The sequence below is a fragment of the Pelophylax lessonae genome (genome assembly GCF_965119305.1).
Source record: "Pelophylax lessonae genome assembly, chromosome: 8".
NCBI classification, from domain to species: domain Eukaryota; kingdom Metazoa; phylum Chordata; class Amphibia; order Anura; family Ranidae; genus Pelophylax; species Pelophylax lessonae.
Window position 1 is genome coordinate 127,307,924 of NC_138775.1, and position 17,223 is coordinate 127,325,146.

The following is a 17,223-nucleotide window of genomic DNA, read 5'->3' on the forward strand; positions in this document are numbered from 1 at the left end:
CCGGTTCCCAGGATAGCAAACATCCGGGTCATGGGCAATGCAGTGGTGAGGCGCGTATGTGTCAAAAGAGGTCACATCTGGTTACCATAGTGTACTTCCTGGTCGCAGCCATGATGGAGACTAGTCACCGCTGATGAGGGAAATTCTTCCAGCTGCCAAGAACCAGTGAAAACACCAGACAGGGCCCTGCTTGGAAGAGACGCCGGGGATCACCTCCGACGCTATTTGTTCTCCCCTCGTGTAGAGGTGACACAGATCCTACCGCTTTCTCCAATGACCCTTTAGTGGGTTTTCTATGCCTCCAGGCATCTTGCCGTTTGGCCCTTTGAGCTATCTATGCTTGACTATTATCTAGTAAGTACCGTAGGACTTGAATGGTAGTCCCTTTTTTTTTTGGCTCATTTAACACAGGTTCAAGATCTTTTTTTTTTGGTGCATAGATGCCCTTGCATTTGATTGGAGACATTCAAATTTTCATTTTGGGCTTTGGAATGGAATCTATGTCCAGTGATCCAGTTTGCAACGTCCGGCTACACCAGGGGAACCTCTCTCTCTCTCGTTGATTCATCCATACTAAATGGTTGTTGATTCATCCATACTAAATTTAATTGATAATTGATATATCGAACGCGTTGGATTTGTTCCTGTGCAATAATTTCATACAAGCTGGTTATCAGCCGTGCCCGGGAATGCCATTTTTTTGCCACTTCGTATCTAAATAACTGTCAATTCTTTTACTATTAAATGTATACTGTGGGTTTTTTAATTTCAATCATGACTGATGTTTAATCTTCTCTAATAAAATGTATATATTTTTATTGTCTTGATTGCCCTAAAAATCCCATTGTAGGGATAATGGCAATCACACCCCCAGCCACCACTTTATTATACCTTAAGGAAGCCTTGGATATAGGCTCAAAGGGTTCCCTAATTATTGCTTGTAGGATGGACAAATCCCATGTTGGGTACTTGCGACAGGGGACCGTTCTCCATCTTTATACTGCTTTACAAAATCTGCTTAAGAGTGGATCATGCTGTAAAGAGCGCTGTAAATAAACTGATAAGGCGGCAATCTAACTTAATTGTGTTTAAAAGGAGATGTACAGCCAAAGCTCATTTGGCTGTACATCTCCTATGGATCACAGGAGTGCAATTTGTTCCGCAATCCTGTGACCCGTTCTCAGAAGAGAGCAGGCTGAAGTCTTGCTCTATGCCCGTGTCCCAGAAGTCAGTCCATTCACAGCGTCATGACAATGGAAGTCGGTGCCTGGCCTGGATGTGACAGGTGCCTGGACTGACATCCGGCCACTCCCTGAGCCGGCCACTCCCCGCCCCTCCACAGCCCAGCGCTCCAGTGAGCCAAGATCGGCAGAGCAGAGAGCTGCTGACTGACAGCAGCTCTCTGCTCAGGCAGCATCAGACTGATGCTGCATCCACCTAAGCAAGTATAATTGGGGAGAAAAAAAAAAGCCATACATCTCTTTGAAAGGCCAGTCCTTCTTCGAAGCCTTCTTGTAAAAAATCTAGAATTGCCTTGGAGTTGGTGCTTTCTTTGCCAAACTCTGGAAGCCAAAAATTAAACTCCAGACTTTGATAAATTGCTCTTGTAACCAATTTGCGGCTTTGAATTAAAGTGATGATCACCCGTGATGATCACCCTATCCAAGAGGCCCTTGGATCTGATTCAGAAACCATGCTGCCAAGTTTAGTATGGCTGGATTGGGATGAAGATGGTCCCTGATATAACAGATTCGGACTGCAAGGCAAACATTCAGGGAGGTTGATCCGTCAGGGACAGTAGAAGAGAAAAAATGGATTTTTGTAAGAACTTACCGTAAAATCCTTTACTCCGAGTCCTCTGACCCACGCAGCTCTTCAATGTTTCTTCACAAATGGGTAATGCGCTATCTACCGGAGTAGACTAGGCAGTGAAAGCTTTTCACTAGACACGCTGTCCCTCATGACATTACCCCAGACACCGTGCTCACTAATCGGTTTCATAGCAAGCAGTGAAAGAAAACCCCACCAACCCCAAAAATAGAGGGGCGGGAGCTACGTTTGTCAGAGGACTCAGGGAAAAAGGATTTTACGGTAAGTTTTTACAAAATAACATCCAATTTTCTCTTACGTCCTCTGACAGATGCAGCTCTTCAATTTTTCTTCACGAATGGGATGTCCCAAAGCAGTGCAGGCATGAGGGGTGGGAAGAACGCAACCAAAAACAGTTAACGCATTTCCAAGGCTAAACAACGTAGCCAATAGGCCAACAAAAAGCTCAAACACCAACAGGAGCTTAGCCCAAAACAAAAATTCACCCCAGAAAGAGAAAACCAAGTCTCTTCGCAAACAGCAGCCTGAAAAACTTTGCGGCCAAAAGGAAGCATTCGAGGATGCCATCAAAACAATCATGTAGAATTTTGTAAAAAGTGTGAACAGACGACCATGTCGCCGCTTTACACACCCGAGCAACAGAAGCCTAAAGGCGAAAGCCTAAAAGGAACTCAGCGCTCTAGTTGAATGCGCCCACACAGGGAAAGGAAGAACCTGACCCCTCAACGAATAGGCCCGAATAGCCCGTCTGATCCATAGTGATATGGTTGCAGCCGAACCCTCACGAGAGGGCAAACCGAATCAGATGTCAGAAAGGATTCCGTGGCGACAGGTAAACCCTGATCGCCCAAACCACATCCAGTGAATGCAAAGCAAATTCCTAAGGATGCTCGGACTTGGCACAGAGCGAAGGCAACACAATTAAGGTAGAAAGCCAACACCACCTTAGGGAGAAAAGATTGGTTCGGCCGCATGCAGCCCGGAACCATAGGCAATGCGGCCCACTGCCCCCTTACAATTTTTATTTTTTTGCTGGGGAGTAAGGAAGTTGAGTCGGGGGCACAGCCACAACGGCTTCCAACTAACTGTAGGCAGAGGCTGCCTGAGAGGAGAGGGGGAGCGCTGCCGGATTAAAAGCAGATCGGGGATCTCCTGCTTACCCAGCGGCCGCTGTCATACGAAGCCCAACTTCCTGAACCGGCTCCTATGATAGGCAGCACATTGGTGACTACTGTCATAGGAGCCAGTCAAGGAGGCAGGACTTTGTATGACAGCAGTCGCTGGGTAAGCGGGAGATCTCCACTCAGTGTAATCCAGCGGCTCTCCTCTCTCTTCATTACAGACTGCATTGGATGGGCATGCACTGGTAGGCTACATTGGATTGACACGGATCAGGCTGCATTGGATGGGCAAGCACTTGTGAGGCTGCATTGGATGGGCACTGATCAGGCTGCATTGGATGGGCACGCACTGATGAAGCTGCATTGGATGGCACCGTTTGGGCTGCATTGGATGGGCATGCACTAGGCTGCAAGTCCTGTGCAATCCCCCAGCTGCCGCAGGAGACTTAGGATGTCTGCAGTCAGTGACAGAGCCGCTGCTTCCTGTATAGTTCCAGCTCTGTCACAGGCGGAGTGATATGAAATGCACTCAGCCTGTGACAGGAGCCAAACTGGAAGCAGCAGGTCTGCCCTCTACTGCAGTTTCCTCCAGCAGTACCCATACCCAACGTCATGACCAGCAGCACTCGCATGACCAGCATTACCCACCAGCAGTAACTGCCAGCAGTAACTGGCAGCAGTCTGCAAAATAAGTAGAAAAGGTATGTGCATTAGCGTGTGTAAATTGTTGCAATATGTTTTTTAATAACTAGTTGTGTTTTGTCATAATATGTTATGTCCTTGTTCATACATGTATGAATAAGGACATTACATTTTCTAGCTGCCTAAATCATGTGCTAGGGGAGCAACTACCCCCCCAACACAGAACTGTAAATATCCCAGCATGTGCAGTGTCTGACTCCTACCACCATGACCACTTTAAATCACTGAAGTGGTCATGGTGGTTAGAGTGTTTCTTTAATATCTCTCAGAAGAAGTAAACCTCTGTATACCGATTCCATTTCATTTGATCATCCTCTAGTTGTGTTAAATTAGTGCGTGAAGGACGTGGCGCTGTTTTATTACTTATATACCTTAACTATAGTATATATTTTATATCTGGCCCGAGAAAATTTCTTTACACTCAATGTGGCCCAGAGAAGCCTAAAGGTTGGACACCCATGCCTTACACCGATGCAGCCTAAAGCCCACACTTAAAATGGCGGCCGAAAACGGCACCAATCGATCAGGAGCCCAGGGAATGAGGCCACTGCAGGAACCCACTTCAGGGGAACCCCCAGGACAAGGTAATAGCTTCACAACCCCACCCCAGGCGTTCGATGCAGCTATAGCGCCCCCAGCGGGAGCAGGGAGGGCAGGACCTGTCCTGACAGGCCAGGGGGATCTTTCAGAGGACACAGCCTTGTTATCCCCAGGAGTGGGCCAGCATCACCCCCTCAGATATCGGTTTCAGGGACACAGGGGGCGTTGCATCACTCACCATACCATGGACCTTGGGGCTCCGCTCCGAGAAAGCTCGCCTCCCACCCTGAGTGGGGGTGCTGCCAGCCAGAAAAGGGAACGCTGCAACTGAGGGCTTTCCAGGGTGATGCGTCCCGGCAAAGCATCTGCTCGCAGGCTCGTCCCCATCCGTCAGGGCACTGTTGTGGCGAGGCCTGGGCGGACCACAACCTGCTCACGCTCGTTGGCCAGGCTGGGAGACCATAAGGATCTAGATTATCCAGTGCAAAAACCGCAGCCCGGCTGTCGCTTGTAGTTCACCAGGAGGATCCCCCTGACACTAGCCAGCGATAGTAAGAAAAAAAATACACATTTTCAAAAAAAAAAAAAAAAAAACAGTCCGGAGTCCCAGCAGGGAACCTAGGTCCTACGCCTGAAACTAGGTAGCAAGAAACGTATTAGTGAGCACGGTGTGTCTGGGGTAATTTCATGAGGGACAGCCCCTATAGGCATGTCTAGTGAAAAGCTTTCACTGCCTAGTCTACTCCTATAGATGGCACATTACCCATTCGTAAAGAAACATTGAAGAGCTGCGTCTGTCAGAGGACGCAAGAGAAACCATGCTCTTTTCAGCCAAACAGAGCCATTTAGAACTAGAGGTGTAGGCTCTATCCTAAATTTTAATTAGGACCCTTAGAATTAATTGTAGGGGAGGGAAGGCATAGCTTAGACTGAGGGGCCATAAATTCTGAAGTGCATCCACTGCCACTGACCGATCTCCAAACTAAATGAAGAATTTCTCTCTAGTCCAGGTGTTGGATTTTTTGGCAAACCGGTCTCTCTGGAAGACCCCATCTGGACACTATTTGCATAAACACCTCTGGATCTAGAGACCGTTCTTCCTGAGAAATCAGCTGTCTGCTGCGGAAGATGACCCTGAGATGAAAAGCTAAAAGACTTTAGGTTCCCTTTCTCCCCAGGAAAAGATCTCTTGAGAGATCTTCATCAAGACAGGGCTTCTTGTCCCCCCCCCCCCCCCCTTGTTTGTTTAAATATGCCACTGACGTAATGTCTGTTCTGACTTGTAAGTGTTAGCCCCTGAGTGGATTCTGAAAAGCGAAAATCCATCGGGCCACTGCTTTGAGTGGTCTGTAATTGGAGGAGCTAGGTCTTTCTTGAGACCAGACACCCTGCAGCCACTGGTCTTCTAGAAGGGCTCCCAAACTGACTGCTGGCATTTGTAGTCAGTATGTGGGGAAAAAAAATAAAATCAGAAGGTGCACAGCAGTCCTCCCTGAAGGTTGGCTTGATTTCTCCACCACCACAGGTTACATTTTGCTCTGGCAGGAAGATACAGATGTATCTCATAAAATTAGAATATCAAAAAGTTAATGTAATACAGTAACTCAATTCAAAAAGTGAAACTTCTATTTTATATAGATGCGTTACAGTGAAATATTGCAAGCATTTTTCTTTTAAAATGTTGAGGATTATGGCTTACAGCTAGTGAAAACCCAACATTCAGTATCTCAGAAAATTAGATAAAAAAAAAAAAAAGAGATAAAAAAAGGATTTTTAATACAGAAAAGATGGCTTACTGAAAGGTATGTCTATGTACAGTATAGTATGCACTCTACTTAGTCGGGGCTCCTTTTGCATGAAATACTGCATCAATGCAGCATTGGCAGGGAAGCAATCAACCCGTGGCACTGCTGAGGTGTTATGGAAGCCCAGGTTGCTTTGGATAGCTGAATTTCCTGGTAGAGGGGTCTGGCCTTGATAAAAAACAGTGGATGAAGGCCATAATAAGCCATAATCAATATTAAAATAAAGAAATGCTTTAAATATCACTCTGCACATAAAATATAGGAGTTTCACTTATTGAATTTAATTACTGAAATAAGTTAACTTTGATGCTATTCTAACTTGAGATGCACCTACTGTATACTCTGTACTCAGTCATTTTTCCTGAGGTTTTGCAGGAAGGACGGACTGAAGTGGTCTTTGGTGAAGTCTGGCCCAAGGAACCGCAGGAATGGATGACGCAATAAGGCTTAAGACTACTTCTGTGCTGTCCTCGGTCTGATGAAGGATTTTTCCCCTGGGAGCACAATCTTTTGCGCTTTAGAAAATAGTGTAACCCAGGTACAAGATTTCTTTGGCTGGATAACCACTTATGCGCAAGTGCAAGGTTTTCTTGCATTTTTTTTTATTGGGCAGTGTCAAAACAATAGATTGTCCAGATAAGGGATGACGGTTATGGACTGGAGCCTTAATAAGGCGACCAAAGTTCTGCTCGAATTTTGGTAAAAATTCTTGAGGCTATAGACAGGCCCAATGGTAAGGGGCTCTGCTCTGAAAATGGTGGATCTTGTCTCTATTTTTACTGCGAGTCAAGGAACTTCTGAGAGCTTTCTCTGATAGGAACATGAAATCATTTAAGTCCGTCGTTGCCATGAAATGCACCAGAAAGACCAAGCCCCGACCAAGTAAATTGACTCCATACAGAACTTTTTGTACCATATAGTTGTGTTCAAGGGTCAAAGGTTGTTTCGACACTGGATTTAGGACATTCTGGTCCACAAAAGCAGAATCCTTGGGTAGTTTGGTGATTTAAGAGTCTTGAGGGGGGATTTTTGCTGAATTCTAAAGCATAACCTTTTTGCAACACTCCCCAGATACAATTGTTGATGGTCAACTCAAGCCACTGGGGAAGGAATTTCTCCAGCTTTGCTCCCACTTGGCATCTGGCGTCACTGGGACTTGTTTTGGCCAGGAGGCACGTTTGGCCTTAGCCTCCATTTTGGCCTGTTCAATACCTTTTCAGTTTGCCTCATTTTCCCCGGCTTGTCGTCCTCTTAGGGACAAAAAAAAAAAAAAAAAAAATCCTCTTCTTAACTGGGAAGGTCTTCTTCCTATCAGCTGTACGCTCAAATGGGTTCGCCTTTGTACAATCCTAGACCCGAAGAGGAGGTTGCCTGAAAAAAAGGGATGGATATAGTTTCGAGGCTATATCTCCAGACCAGGTCTTGAGCCAGAGCGCCCTTCCAGCTAATACTGAGAGGGATGCAGCTCTAGCTGACAGTTTTACTGACTCAGCTTACGCATCGCTACTAAAGCCCACGACTTTGAAGAGAATTGGATACGATTTAAGCAACTCTTCCCTAAGCATACCAGCTGCTCGATGTTCTTGTAGTTTTAGCCAGAACTCAAAGTTCCTAGCCATGCAGGTCATGGCCAGTGAAGGCTTTCAGGTTGGCCATGCAGGTATCCCATGATCTTTTTACAATTATAATACCCCTTAGTCTATTAAGTCCCCTAGGCTTCCCATGTCCTCAAAAGGCCAAGTCGGAGTGTTTTGATACCTTTGCTAAAGGCGCATCCAATTTTGGGCACTGGTTCCAGACTGACTTGGGATCACCAAAGGGGAATATTTTTTAGATTGCTTGAGAAGGGCCTTTTTTCAGGCTCAGACCACTCTGAGGAGGATTTTGGACTTGGAAATGACCTGGTGTACTGGAAGTACCTTGGGCTTCTTATTCAGCCCCTGGTACATCCATGTCGTGTCTAGAGAGAAGACACTTCCTCTTTGATTTCTAAAGGCCCGTACACACGTACCGATCGTCGGCATACAAACGTCGGTGGACGAAGGATCTGCCGATTGTACGCGTGTTAGTATGGTGCCTCCGACAGATGTCTGCGCACAATCCGCGGACAAAAGTCTTTCGTGCAAACATGAAAATATTTGTATGCCGACACCAGAACGGACGATTGTTCGCCTGTCAGTACACAATTCGGCCGACAGACCGCAGATTTGCAAGACTGGGCATGCTCAGAAAATAGAAAACACAGGGAAAGTTAACCATTACATGACATCACTTCTGCAGTCAGCGGACAAAATTCTTGTGCTGTCCTTGTGCTGTCTTTGCACTTTTCAGCAGACACCGACATCCCGGGGAGAAAAGAGGAACATTTGTAAGCCGACCATCGGTACGTGTGTACGGGGCTTAAGTCTAATGGATGGCTCCAAGCAGTTCATCTACTTCCTCCAAGTCTGAACCTGGTGGTCTTCGAGGCATCATTTTTGACCCTCTTTCTGTCCTGAATCAGATTGAGAGGAATGTGGGTCAGTAATTCTTGGGGTAACCTCGCCTGAGCCACTGGGTTCCATGTTCCCTGAATCCATTGGAGTAGGAAAAATAGGCACCTGGTCGGATTGCCTGGTAGAAGTGCTTGGCACTTGGAAATATGCAATAAGCGAACAGAAGGTTTGGAACATAGACTGCACCCCATCTCTAAAGGAGCAGCGAAATTTTGGAAATGGAGACTGCCTCCTTTTTACTAATTTTTGGTATTAAGAAATCTGTGTGGCACAAGGTTTTGTTCGAACTAGATGATAGCTTAGCAACGCAGCTATCAGTTGATTTGTCCGTTTTGGAATACTCCAAGCATTGGGACAAGAGGTCAAGTAGCAAAGCACCCCCCCCCCCCTCTGTTCTGGTGGGAGAAGCTCCATCTTTCAAGGGCTGTCCTAGAAGAGAACTGGAGGGAAAATATTTATAACTTTTTTTTTTTTTTTAATAAGTGATCACATTACCTCTGTTCTCAGCTGCATAAGACCTAGGGGAGGAGAACAAGCAGCACACTGAGCTTCCCCTGGAAAGGCAAGTCTGATCATTGGAGGACAGCAGAGCTAGAGAACAATCTTCTCCTGCTTAGGGTGGTCAGTTTTTATTAGGAAAGCAGAGTGATTGGCAGGAACACAAGGGATTTCACACACAGGAAGCAATACAAATAACAGGATACTTATTCATACAAGTACATGGTACAGCAGGCACATATCAGGAATATGAAATGGTCGGTTTAAATATTCTTTAAGTGTTTTTCACCTGGTGATCCTGCCATTAACATTTCCTGTCTTTGCACATCACCACAGTGGATAAGGGAGCACCAGAGACACCTTTGGGCTAGCAGCATAGTAAATCTGGGCAGTGTTAAGAGGACTGGCAGATTTTGATGGACTTGACCAATGTATATTAAAGCCAAACTCAAGTGAACACTTTAAACAGTTACAGCAACAGTTCCCCCCCCCCCCCCCAATATAGCGGTGATCTGCTGCTGCAAAAGCATGGCTGGACAGAGCTGAATCAGCACTGCCTAAACCTACTTCCTAACTGACATCACTCATTACCAAACATAATATGGAAGAAAGGTATTTACATTGCCTGTTACATAGCACTCCCATCTGTAGCAGGATCAGAAGTACAACTAAAAGGGCTTAGAACTAAATACTGTTCCACTGCCAATGCTAGTCGCTAGGAAAAAAAAAAAACGACTGTCCCAGCACTGTTTTAAGATGGTACCTGGAACTCAAGTACACATTCCTAACAGAAGCAAACATTTTAGACAATTGCACAAGGGTTATTAAATCTTTTAGATGTTCGTGCATTTCACATTCATCCCTAGGATGTTGTTTTGCTGGAATCTACACCAAACGATGGACCAGGCAAGATTTTATTTTTCAAATGCATCACACCAATACACAAATGTGTGTAATGGCTCTAATGTTTGATTATAGAGTATGGCACAATGCATGTTAGTTTTATAATGAATTACCTTGATCATCATTGGTTGTGATTTCTTGGGCTGGTGCAATTTCACAAGGTTCTTCCTCATCAGAAAGAACTAAAAATGCCTCACTTGGTAAACTTTCATTGGCATCATTTTTGCTAGGAGAATCTGCAGAGTTTTCAACTTTTTCTTGATTAACAGAATTTTCAGCGCTCAAAACAGACTTCGAAAAACACTGTAAATCATCCTGTACTGGCGCCAGCTTTTCTAGAATAGGTATAATTTCATCGGTTTCCATAGTATCTAGACTTTCTAATCCAGAACCTTGCTCCAATTCTGAAACAGTTTTATCAAGAGACACTTCTTCAGCAAGAGATGGACTCTGCTCTACAGATTTCAAAGTATGGTCAACCTCCATACTGCTGGATATAGCTTCTTCACCAACATCCTCCTGTGATGATGGAATGTCCTCCGTTTTGCATTCATTTTTTTTTTCAGACGAACACTCAGATTCTGTCACATCCATATCAGTCAAGTTTTCTTGTAGACTTATCGATTCTACAATTTCCTCCTTCCCATTATTTTCTACAGGTTCTTCAGAGTCATGCATTTCACTGCCATGAAACTCTTTTCCAGCCTCCTCATTCTGAGAGCCCTTATCTGAACTCTCCTGGTTTTCTACGTTATCAGAATATATACCCTCTGCATCAAGAGGCTCAAGATCATGCATGTCTGACACAGTCTCTATTTTATCAATAGGTATATTCCCAAATGTGCCTGCATCTGCACTCTCTTTTTCAACAGACGTTTCAACAGGATTTACATCTTCAGAATCATTTAAGGATTTTTCAACAATGTTCTCTTCCATGGGAATGTTTGACTGAGAATGTCCTTCTAAAGACTCTGCAACACCAGGTAAGCTCTCAAGCAATGGCAACCCTTCTGAAACAATTTGGTCATCAGCATCAAGGGCTGAAATGTTTTCATCAAGTATTGGATCGATGCTATCCGAAGTAGTCTGAATAGCTTGTGCATTTGTCACATTGAGGCTTGCATCTTCACAAGCTATACTTTCAGGAAGATTAAGTTCAGCTGGCAGCTTAAAGTCCCCAACCTGGTCAACATTTCTTAAGCCATCCTTGAGGTCAGACAGGTTGACTTTCACAACATGTCTCTTGTCACAGTTAATATCCAGGATACCATTTACATCAGGTTTGTCCCCCAAAGAGTCTGTCTCATTATGAACAGAATTCATGTCTGAATCACCATTTTCATGGTTTCCGTTAACAAGCTTTAGCTCTGTAGGTTTCAGCAGGTCCTCTTTAACTTTGTGTATAGCTTCCAACTGTTGACGGTCACTTGTTTTCATTGTTTTACGAGCTTTAAATACCTTTTTTTGGGGTTCTTCTGCAGCATCCATCTTAAACCTGTAAATTAGAAAAAAATATCTTAATTAAAATCTGATCATGAATGTATGCCATGCAACATTATTAAATTGGAAATATGCAAATAATTTCTCTTTACAAAGTATTTACTAATGGATAATCTGAGATTAAATATATATTTTCAAGAATGAAAAAAAACAAAAAACACAAATTCTGCAAAACACAAGAAAAAATATTTCTAAAATAATGCAACTACATTCTTTCTAGGAAATAAAATAATCAATGAACTTTCCCAGAAAACAGTTGAGCAAAGACAAGGAAATCCCTCATTTACAGATTGGCTGCACAGATTTTGCAGCCTATAGGACAATAATCTAAGTGCAAGCCAGACCTAAACCCTTACCAGACCAAAAAGTTTTTTTTTTTTTTTTTGATTTTAGGCTTTCCAGCCTGTAGGAGAGATTGGAGGGGGTCTTATTGACTCCAGATCTCTCCATAAAGAGGACCTGCCGTGCACTATTCCTTTTACAAGAGATGTTTACATTCCTTGATCCCAGATTGAAGAACCAACAGTACCAGATTGAGGTACCAGGGACCTTACCGGAGGAGCCAAGTGGTGAACCCCCTGAACGAAGTGTGAACCAAAGATTTTGTAGCCAACAGCCGTTGGAAAAAAAATTGCCAAGACGGAAATCTGGCCCTTGATGGTGCCCAGAGCCAAACGCTGATCGACACCCTGTTGTAGAAACTCCAGTAGACGGGACACCAAAAGGAAACCGGAACGGGGAGAAACCAGGAGAACCTCGAGGACCCCCACCCCTCCCCCGAGAGACTCACACCAAGAAATGTACGCCCTCCAAAACACAAAGATAAATCCTCCTAGCACTAGATTTTCTAGATTTTAACAGTATAGGAATCACAATCTGACAACCCTCTATCCTTCAGTAACTGGCTTTCAATAGCCAAGCCGTCAAAGCCAGCAACTGTAAAAGCAGGATGGAAGATCGACCCTTGAGACAACAAAAGATCTTCTCTGAGAGGGAGTCCCCAAGGAGCATCGGCTACCAGCCTTTCGAAGCCTGCGTACCAAGACCAGCGAGGCTACCAGAATGACTGGAATCCCTTCTGCCTCGATTCTGCGCAGAAGTCTCGGCAAAAGCTATAGTGGAGGAAACCCATAAATCAGAGGATACTTACCCCAAGGGGCCACCATAGCGTCGGCCAAAGAATCCGGAGATCTTGCCACAAACCTCTGAATCTTCCAGTTGAGATGAGGCCAACAGGCCCACATCAGGAGTCCCCTACTGGAGACATGTTGAAACACCTCCAGGTGAAGAGACTATTCGCCCGGCTCCATCGCCTGTCGACTGAGGTTGCCCGCCTGCCAATTTTCCACCCCTGGAATGTGCACAGCAGAGGCTGGAAATAGGGGGCAACGTAGGAAACAGTGACCATAGGTCAATTAGTTTCAGTATTAATCATAGTGATAGGAAACATAAGGGTAATAAAAAGGAACACTGAATTTCAAAAGAGCCAATATCCCAAAACTGTGATCTCTGCTAGAAAATATCAAATGGGATAGAACCCTGGCAACAAAGAACACGGAGGAAAAATGGGAGTGATTCAAGAGCATACTTAAAGGGATTGGCCAGTGCATTCCAAAGGGAAATAAATTTAAAAGAGCAAAACTAAACCCTGGGTGGCTAAACATAAAAATGCATATTAATGCTAAAGAAAAGGCCTTAAAAAAATACAAGGCTGGGGGGTCATTGGCAGCATTCAAGCATTACAAAGTGTAATAAGAAATGTAAAAACAAATATAAAACAGTAAGAAAGCGAGGCCGGAACACATTGGCCCCATAAAAGACAAAGGAGATTTGGCCAAAGAGACAGGGAAAAGGCGGTAGCGTTAAATAATTTCTGCTCTTCAGTCTTCACAAAAGAATTGGGGGGCTACACTAACCGAGCTTGTAAGGCCAAACTAAATAACACACCTCAGGAAGTACCGCCATGGCTAACATAAGATAATTAAAAGTAAACTAGAGAAATGTAACAAATAAATCACCAGGACCGGATGGCTTGCACCCGAGGGTTCTTAAAGAGCTCAGCCAGGTGATTGCCATTATTCTTGATCCTTAAGGATAGTTTACAACAGGAATGGTGCCAGCTGATTGGAAAAAAGCCAACATGGTACCAATATTTAAAAAAAAGGGCAGAGATGTATACCAGGTAACTATAGGCCGGTCAGCCTAACATCAGTAATCTAAAAGATTTTGGAGGTGATGTTAAGGGACCACATACAAGACATTAGTACAGGCGGTCCCCTAGTAACAAACATCCGACTTACAAACGACTCCTACTTACAAACGGAGGGAGACAACAGGAAGTGAGGAGAAATCTACCTGTAGAAAGGGAAATTCACTCCTGTAAGAGTTCTCATGGGAAAAAATGTGTCTCCACTGAAGCTTTATCACTAATCCTTGTCTCCACAACAACCCAAAATTTTCAAAATCCAATTGTCATAGGGACAGAAAGTGAGGTGAAATCTTCTGAACAGGGGTACAGACAGCAAAACAAATGGCACAGGGGTGTAAACCCTTGCCCATATGCTATCCATAATACTTGAAAATTATTTTTTTGGCTGGAGCTAAACTTAAAAAACATACATGTTCCGACAAACAAATTCGACTTAACAAACCTACAGTCCCTATCTTGTTTGTAACCCGGGGACCGCCTGTAATGAAAATGGTATTAGTAGTAATCAGCATGGATTCATGAAAAATCGTTCTTGCCAAACCAAACTATTAACCTTCTATGATGAATTGAGCTGCCACCTAGATAAAGGTAAGCCTGTGGATGTGGTGAATCTGGACTTTGCAAAGTCCTTTGACACCATTCCCCACAAACGCTTACTGTTCAAACTAAAGAAGGTAGGTAAGGACCATAAGGCGAGTACCTGGATAGAGAACTGGCTCCAGGAGAAAGTGCAAAGGGTGGTGATTAATGGGGAGTACTCGGATTGGGCGGGTGTGGAAAGTGGGGTCCCCCAGGGTTCTGTCCTGGAGCCAATTCTGTTTAATTTCTTCATAAATTATCTAGAGGAGGGCCTATCTAGTACAATCTCAGTATTTGCGGATGATCCTAAACTAAGCATGCCAATATCTTCTATACAGGATGTGGAAACCTTACAAGCGGACCTTAACAAAATAATGGGATGGGCAACTACATGGCAGATGAGGTTTAATGTTGAAAAATGTAAAGTAATGCACTTGGGTGCCAGAAACCAGAAAGCAAGCTACTCACTAGGAGGGGAACCTCTGGGTGAGTCTAGGATGGAAAAGGACCTGGGGGTACTGGTAGACAACAGGCTTGGCAGTGGTATGCAATGCCAAGCCGCTGCAAGCAAAGCCAACAGAATACTGGGATGTATAAAAAAAAAAAAAAAGGGGATTATCTCCAGAAATAGATTATTCTCCCTCTCTACAAGACTCTGGTCCGGCCACATCTGGAGTATTCTGTCTAGTTCTGGGCACTGGTCCTCAGGAAGGATGTGCTGGAACTGGAGAGAGTCCAGAGAAGGGCAACAAAAATTAGGGGAATGGAGGACATCAGCTATGAGGAAAGACTACAAGCACTGAACCTGTTCTCTCTGGAGAAGAGACGATTGAGGGGGGGGATGTGATATCAATGTACAAATACTGTACTGGCGACTCTAGCATAAGGAACAAACTATTCAGAGAAAGGGAATACAATAAGACACGTGGCCACTCACTAACACTAGAGGAAAGGCGGTTTAACCTTAAAATAGGTAGGGGGGTTCTTCACTGTAAGAGCAGTAAGGATGTTGAATTCTCTTCTGCAAACAGTTGTATCAGCAGGGAGCATTGATAGTTTCAAAAAACTATTAGATGGGCACCTTAAAGACCACCACATACAGAGGTATACAATGTACGGTTAACAGCAAACACACACACACACACACACACACACACACACACACACAATAGGTTGAGCTGGATGGACTGATGTCTTTTTTCAACCTAACTAACTATGTAACTATAACTATAGAGTACGGTCTGTGATACTTTTTTTTATTTATTTGCACTAACATACAAACTGTTGATCTGTGTTTCCTTTGTAATCAGGTTGGTTAACTGCTTCTTTATGCGGCTATATGCAGTATCTTCCATCATGCTTGAGGTCATTGTAGCCGTATTAGTGCACTTGCGACAGAGACAATTGAGTACTGTCCGCGATACTTTTTTTATTTGCTCTAGCATACAAATAAAAAGTATCACGGACAGTACTCAATTGTCTCTGTCGCAAGTGCACTAATACGGCTACAATGACCCTTAACTAGAACTATGAATGCCTGCTACTTCTCTGGCTGCTAGGGCACTTTTGGTTCCCCCTTGATTATTGACATGCCACAGCCTTGGCATTGTCCGATTGAATTCTTACCAGGCACCCTTACAGGCAAAGCCCAAAAAAAAAAAAAAAATAGTATACACACATACATACATACATACCATACATACATACATACACAGTCAGGTCCATAAATATTGGGACATTGACAATTCTAATCTTTTTGGCTCTATACACCTCATCTCTTGTATTTATTGATGATGTAACTGCGGACAAAAGCAGCAGGATGAATTCTGAAGTGTTTTGGGCAATATTATCTGCTCATATTCAGCCAAATGCTTCAGAACTCATTGGACAGCGCTTCACAGTGCAGATGGACAATGACCCGAAGCATGCTGCGAAAGCAACCAAAGAGTTTAAGGGAAAGAAGTGGAATGTTATGCAATGGCCAAGTCAATCACCTGGCCTGAATCCGATTGAGCATGCATTTCACTTGCTGAAGACAAAACTGAAGGGAAAATGCCCAACGAAAAAGCAGGAACTGAAAACAGTTGCAGTAGAGGCCTGGCAGAGCATCACCAGGTATGAAACCCAGCGTCTGGTGATGTCTATGTGTTCCAGACTTCAGGCTGTAATTGACTGCAAAGGATTTTCAACCAAGTATTAAAAAGTGAAAGTTTGATTTATGATTGTTAAATGTCCCATTACTTTTGGTCCCTTAAAAAGTGTGAGGCACATATACCAACTGTTGTAGTTCCTACACCATTCACCTGATTTGGATGTAAATACCCTCAAATTAAAGCTTAAATTCTGCAGTTAAAGCACATCTTGTTTGTTTAATTTCAAATCCACTGTGGTGTATAGAGCTAAAAAGATTAGAATTTTGTAGATGTCCTAATATTTATGGACCTGACATACACACACACATATACATATGCATACATACATACACACACAATATATATTAGTAGGTTTATATAAACAATAGGCCTGTTAAAAACTAATGTGAAATCAGAAAACTAATAAAATCTTGCTAAAAAGGATAAAAATTTGTAAATTATTGGCCCCTACTTGTGGCCGTAAACCGCCATGATTCCAGGACTTAATTATAAAAATTTCACAATTTTAAAAATAAGGAGGTAGTCAACGGGTCTCAATATGCCCCACTAATAATTTTGGCACATTGGTCAAGACATGCTTTGTCCCAAAACTTTGGGGACGGGGGGGGGGGGGGACATCGAGTTATAACCTATACGGTGTCAAGACAGTGCGTTTGTATGCACTCCCATCAACCAGTGTTCTAGCTCTCAAAGGTTGCCTAGCAACAGCAGAGGAAAGGGTCTCAAGCTAAATGCACAGGTATAATTGTGGTCATGATCACAATTTTTACTTTGCATCAGATCCCCAAATTTAGCTGTACAAATATACTTGCACAGTTCCTCTAAGAGAGGTTATACATGCAATTCAACAGCTTGCTAATTAGGTTTGAACCAAATAACTACTAACGA

General features: G+C 43.7%; 1 protein-coding gene across 2 annotated transcripts in view; it reads right to left on the reverse strand.

Annotated features, from left to right (window-relative positions):
- The window catches only part of ATF7IP (activating transcription factor 7 interacting protein), a 233,313-nt gene that overhangs the window by 146,908 nt on the left and 69,182 nt on the right, over nt 1-17,223 (reverse strand). For both annotated transcript variants that reach the window (XM_082266006.1, XM_082266007.1), the window contains exon 2: nt 10,008-11,389. In XM_082266006.1, the coding sequence (XP_082122132.1) occupies nt 10,008-11,382 (1,375 nt within the window). In that variant the 5' untranslated portion in view covers nt 11,383-11,389. The remainder of the gene's footprint in view (nt 1-10,007; nt 11,390-17,223) is intronic.